At 49.0% G+C, this 6,484-nt stretch overlaps 1 protein-coding gene across 2 annotated transcripts in view; it reads right to left on the bottom strand.

Moving 5' to 3' along the window:
• Positions 1-6,484, bottom strand: part of ARSG (arylsulfatase G) — an 88,033-nt gene that overhangs the window by 17,341 nt on the left and 64,208 nt on the right. For both annotated transcript variants that reach the window (XR_003092526.1, XM_025196254.1), the window contains one exon: positions 6,033-6,153. Coding sequence is in view for 1 of the 2 variants with exons in the window: in XM_025196254.1 (XP_025052039.1) it covers positions 6,033-6,153 (121 nt within the window). In the remaining variant the exon portion in view is untranslated. The remainder of the gene's footprint in view (positions 1-6,032; positions 6,154-6,484) is intronic.

Genomic DNA, 6,484 nt, shown 5'->3' on the forward strand with positions numbered 1-6,484 from the left:
CTGTACAATTGTTTTCATACAATCATAGAAAATGAGGGTTGGAAGGACGTCGGGAGGTCACATCTAGTCCAAACCCCTGCTCAAAACAGGACCAGCCCCAACTCCATCATCCCAGCCAAGGCTTTGTCTACCTGGGTCTTAAAATCCTGCAAGGATGGAGAGTCCACCACCTCTCTGGGTCACCTGTTCCAGTGTATCGCTACTCTCCTAGTGAGAAATTTTTTCCTAACATCCAACCTGAACTTCCCTTGCTGCAGCCTGAGCCCATTGCTTCTTGTTCTGTCATCTGCCACCACTGAGATCAGTCCAGCTCCATGCTCTTTGCAACCCCCTACAGATAGTTCAAAGTTGCTATTAAATCCCCCCTCAGTATTCTCTCCTCTAGAGTAAATAAGCCCAGTTCCCTCTGCCTCTCCTCCTTTCTTGCAACACCTTCCTGCTTGGACTGGACACTGCCAGAGACTAGATACTGGATGAGACGGACCACTGGCCCTGCACAGCTAGGCAAAAGTTAGGCAAGTTTGCTCCTAGCATTTGTCTGCCCTTAATTCAAAGAATGCTCCCTATGTGAATAACACTAACAAATAGCTGTAACCTTCACAAACTAGTCTCTGCTCTCAAGATGCCAGCCACTACGGTGGCTTTCTTGCATTCAAAGTTTCTAAGGCTCACCGTGGAAAGTGCCCCCTATTTAAACCAAGACTGAAGCCGCTGCCCTGATCATATCCGAGAAGGGTCCCCCGTGTATGATGGTAGCTTACTACAGAAAGCCAGAACTGCCAGGCAAATATTTAACTAATTATAAGGATAGCAAAGCACTGGCGCAAACCACCTCCCGATGTTGGGAAATCTCCTTTGCTGAAGGCTTATAAGAACAGGTTAGACAAACAAGGTATACTTGAGCCTAATTCAGGTTGCCTTCCAGCTGTACAGTGCTCTTACCGTAAATTCAAATACAACTATCTAATTTAATTCACCTCCATAACACTTCCCGGTGGCGTCTGTTCATTTTTAAGTCTTGTTTACTGAATTCCCTTTGATGCCTCTTGAATTTCTAAACAGCTATTCCTAGTTGATGCACTGGCATCTTTTTGATATCCCAAGACTCTCCGTCTGTGTTATCTGCCAAGACAAGAGCCAATTAAATATCCAAACATTCATGAAGCAGGCTGAGCATGGCATATACAGTACTAGATTAGAAAAAGCGGATAGTTCTCTTAGAAATTTGAAACGCTTTTGGTTTTCTTCGATTTCCCATTCATTTTTGCAGCTTTGCCATTCAATAATGGAACTAAACAAATTGAGCTTTTGAAAACTTTCCAGTGAAAAGTTGAGTTTTGATAAAATACATGGGTTTTTTTTTAATCCTGTTGGGGGTTCTTTAGGTGGGGAATTAAAAAAAAAGAAAGCAAGAAAAAATTCATTAAAAATATTTTTTTTCCCTGTAAAAATGTTCATGTGCACTAAGGCCGCTTTCCACGGCCACATCCACGAGGAGTTTTGAACTGAAAATCAATATTACATTTATGCTCCCTTTAAGGTCCCTGTAAACTAAACTACTATTTTAGTGGCCTTAGTATAAGCAATTATCATAGTCAGTGGGTCTAATGCCCTGTTTAAAGTTTGACCTGGCAGGCGCCTATACATGAGCACAGAGGCTGCTCTGACCCAATCCATCGAGTCTGCTGGAGCATGGCAATCGCCGCACTCCAGCAGCCTCCTGCGTCATGTGTGTCAGCGCCCCCATGCTTGAAAATGGCAGCAAAGGCACCTTAACTAAAGCTCGTTGAACGAGCATTACTTCAAGCACCCCGCTGCCATTTTCAAGCGCAGGGACGCTGATACAGGACACGCCGTGGCACTTTAATTAGAGCAACTCTCCGAGCCGCGCTGAAGTGCCACCCCTCCTCCCCAGCCCCCGGAGCACGTGTCAAAGTGCCCTACCTGTCCCTGAGGTCGTGCTGTTTTATCTACAGCAGTATGAAAAATGTGGCACAGCTAGGGCACTGCTATGTCAGTATAAAGGCTCTATATAGAGCAGTATGGTTTTAATCCTGTACTGGAAGAAGATAAACTTTACCAGCAGGCAACCTCCTAAGCATTGTGCCTTAATGCAATCCTTACTGCATAAGTGACTCCATTTTATTGAGGCCTGCCTGTGGAAGGTGCCAGAGAACTGCAAACTCTCTGCCATGCATGTTGCCTGTCACCTGTCTGCTGGTGGGTGACTTTGCTATTTAAAAAAGGGAGCTGCTCCCTTTTTGTTTGGGATAAAGGTGCCTACTACACTTGTATACCTGAGCGAGCAAGCTGGCATTAGGAACACACTCCTCCGACGTGCAACTAATGACACGGGCGTGTTTGTCTGACACTTGCACCCTGGACACTTTCACTATGGTTTATTTTCACTGTAAGCAGTCCTGACTCAAAACAGGCCCCAGCACCATCACAGGTTGTACCAGACAGTAGTGAGTAGGGCTGGACCTGAAAGCAAGGTTACCTAAGTGATATAATGCACGGAGATCTACAGGTCTTGCAACCAGCCTCCTGAAGGGAAATAAAACAAAACCAAAAAAAACCCCAACCCCAGCTGTCAAAGCTATGCATAAATCAGATGGTGCAATAAAGGGATTGCTTTAGAGAAGATCTATGTCAAGGCAAACCCTGCAACATCAAAGGGAGTTTTTGCTATTACCAGCTCACAAGCACCTGATTAAAGGGAGCGCATTCCCATAGCCAAGTACAGTGTGCGGCTGTCTGCTTCCAAGCAGGGAGGTACTGAAGAACGAGCTATCAGCTGTCCAGCACGGGAGTGTTGGGAAACACAAGGCCAAGTGATTGCTGACACGCACAAGTGCTCTCATTAGAATATAACGCAATGACTTTAAGGCGTGGTGCTACTTTCACAGAGGAAGTTATTTTTTCCCCTCTGCTGGGTGTAGCACACAGCAGACCAGTTGTATCCAGCTGGCCAGGAAAACTCAGGTCCCCGCTGGATTGAGTGCAAGAAGCCAGACAACTTCAAACACATCTGACGGGCTGCCTGCTGTTCTGTGGTCCGGTCCAGGAAGCACCAGCAACATCCTGGAGGCAGAAAGTGCGCTCAGTCAGACACCACCGCTTGCCGGTTCCCGGGGCAAGGAGCTGAACCCCAAAGCAGCTGAGTGGCTGACCTTATTGTGGCTAGAAGCAGCAAGGAAGAATTGCCCAAACCTAGGGAAAAGCTAGCCTTCCTGGGCTTAATTTACTCCCAAGGATACTTCGGGAGTGAGTGTTCACAACACCCATTTGAGCCATCAGAAAGACAACGTGACCACTCCACGGGAGGAGAAACGGTCTCGCTAGGACAGTGCTGGGAACCCCTCTCACTGACATATGGCCAGGAGAAAGCACTGGGAAAAACCTAGCACAGGCAAGGAAGACAGGAGAGGAGACCCAACAGGGCTTTTTCTCTCCCAAATACTTTGAACCCTGGAAGATCTCTCAGGAACACAAGTGGTTTTCAACCACTTAAAGAGTGGGTGATTGCAGGCAGGGCAGATGCGAGCTCTGGTGGGGTGAATAGAAGACGGTCGAACTACATCAGGACCTGAGGCAGGTGCACAGGACTTGTAGCTGTTATGAAAATCTAGCATTTAAAGTCAATGTGCAACATGCTCCTTTGAACGCCAGCACCCCAGGAAGCCCACGACTGCCCTGTGCCCACACATCGTGGTACCCAGTATTGTCTCCGGTCCCTGGTACCTTTGTGGGCAGCCCATCTTCTGTTTCTTCTTTGCAACGTGCAGCCTGTTCTTTCCTTTCCTTTCCTTATATATCGGGCATGCACTGTGGGAAGACACCACAATAAGGCTAGGAAGCTCTGCTAGCCAAGCCCTCATCCATGCCCACCTCTCATGGCTATTACAATTCTTGGGAAGGGGGTTGGGAAGATCAGTTGTGAGAGCCACCACTACAGATGGGTAGCGCTCCTGAGATAATGGTGTCAGTAGTGACCATGCCTGACTGACCTTTTATTTCATTGCCATGAACTGATTATACCTTGCTCTCTAGCAAGGATCATGGCTCACTTCCTTGGATCACTTGGCAAGGATAGCACACAAGGCAATGGGGGTGTCCTTGGTCTCTCCTGCACCTTTCCTGTGGCATGCTGCAGCCTTTGAGGCTTTCAATCTATTGCCCCAGAGATCTGAGGTTTGTTATAGGGTTTTTGGGGGGGGGTGTATGGGGAGAGAGGGATGGAAAACACGTTTTTGCGGACTCTTCTGCACTTAGTGCCTATTACATGGCTGCTTGTGACTGCAGGGGACTTGACTCAGTGATCCAAATAGCCTGTTCCAGTCCTATGCTCCCATAACAGGGTTAATCAGAAAGCATGAAGCCACATGAGCTTTCGCCTGTCCTCTCCACTCCCACTGTTTACCTACGGGCTCATAAAAGGGCTCCATAAACAGAATTCAATACCAACAAAGCTCCAACAGGCTCCGAAAGCAAATGAGAAATCCCCACGGGCCGGGTTGAGATGAGTGCAGGAGGGTGGACTTTTAAACCTTGTCGGTGGGATTCCCATGAATGGCTATAAGAGCTGTGCGCCAAACTCCTGAGCAATGCTAAAAAAATGCGTTCCTGCAATGACTGTCTTACAAACTACACGAGGAGCTGCTAGCCGTTCAGGCAGACCGCAAACTGCAGCCAGGGGCCTTGACATGTTGATCACGAACATGTTTGAGGCCCAGCTCAGCCAGAAAGCGGGGTGAATCATATCCCTGTGTGTTCAGACAAGCAAGGCTTGCGCAGCCCACTCCAAGTGCATGGGAATCTTTTAACACTGAGACGAGCACCCAGTGGGTGATGAGCATGGGGAAAATTGCAACCACTGAGGCAGGGGGCTCATCACTAGGCCTCTGCTGCGGAAGGTGCAGGGAGACAGATCTGACAGGTGAATTGCCATGCAAAGCCCAAGAGTGAACTGTGCCGAGTCCTGATCCTCAGATTCTCTCGGGCAGCGCCGATCGACTCCAGCCATGCACAGAGCCAAGGACAGGCCCACCACCCCTCAGAGCAAGGTGGAATTTGTCCTGCGATCCCAGATTTATGGGGTGCATGCATGTGTTCGCCAGGTGGCTTGGCACCCGGGCCCTGAGTGTGCAAAACAGCTTCTTGCCCTGCCCCACCTACGCACTCCATCTGTGATACAATGGTCAAGTGAGGAAATAGCAGAGGAGGTCACGGAGATCCCAATTGTGGTACAGATCATTTGCAACAGTCCCCTCGCTGACTATGAAGCATGGTCCAATGGTCAAGACAACTGCACCAGAATTCAAAGCCTCTGCGTCAGATCCAACTGACTTAAAACCAAAGCTGGATCCTGGCGAAGCTCAGAGCTGGATGGTGAAAGCGGATCCTTTAAGCCAAGCAGTGATGCAAACCCCTTGCCAGCCACACACACGCTATCATTTCCCACTAGTAACCAGGCAATGGTTGAGCACAGATGCTGGGATTGTAACCTGCTAAGTCTATGTAAGGTCTCAATCAGCATTTCACAATCCATGGGTCACAACCCAAAAGAGGGTCGCAAGCATATATGAAAGGGTCTTAAACAAACTTTAAAGATGGATCAATAAACTTAAACAATGGATTATCCTTTAAAGGAGAAAAATACTGGAAACCATGGCTTTTCCCTTGGAGGCTGGCAGAGTTGCAGCCTGCAAAGGGCTGCTTGGGGCCACCCATGCCCCACACACCCCCTGCCCCACGCACCCCACCCCTCGCCCCACACACTGGAGGTCAGGGGCAGTGGGTTGGGAGTGAGGGGCAATGAGTCAGGTCTGGCCATTGATGTTTACTAATGGGTCCTGGTACAAAAAAGGTTGAGAACCACTGGTTTAAATGATGCCCCAGTTTAAGCACCAGCAACCTGTCTGTAGCAATGAATGCTCCCAGGGTGAAACTAGAAGAAGGGAAGATGCAAGCAGCTACCTCTGCGATGGTATCAGGATGCAGCTAAATGGGGAAAGGGGGCTGCTACCTACTTTGTGTCCATTGTGCGATTGCCCAAAGAGGACGTCAGACACATCCAGGCCATCGAAGCGTCTGTGGGGAGGGAGGGCTGCATTTGCCAGGGACACTACGGTGGGGAAAATGTCCAAGGTGCTGGAAGAAAGAGGTTGGTTTCATTTGAAAAATGGACACAACTGTCTGGATAAGTGCCCTCCACACCCCCAAGCTTGAAGCCTGCTCCTCAGACAGCCCAGTCTTTGCATGCCAGCCAGTGCAGCCTGGGCTGGGATGTGCTGGGAACCTGGACTGCCCGATGCACTGCGTTAGCTAGCACACTTTTGGGATGGTATCAAGACTATGTGCATGAGACATTTGTAAAGATGACCCTCCCTCCAGAAGGAAAAGAACTGGCTCCCTGGACTCTGCCTCCAGAGACAGGGGGACTCATCCACCTTTCCTACACAGATGCACTGAGACAGCAGGA

Source organism: Alligator sinensis, unplaced genomic scaffold (genome assembly GCF_000455745.1).
Source record: "Alligator sinensis unplaced genomic scaffold, ASM45574v1 scaffold282_2, whole genome shotgun sequence".
In the NCBI taxonomy this organism is placed as follows: Eukaryota; Metazoa; Chordata; order Crocodylia; family Alligatoridae; genus Alligator; species Alligator sinensis.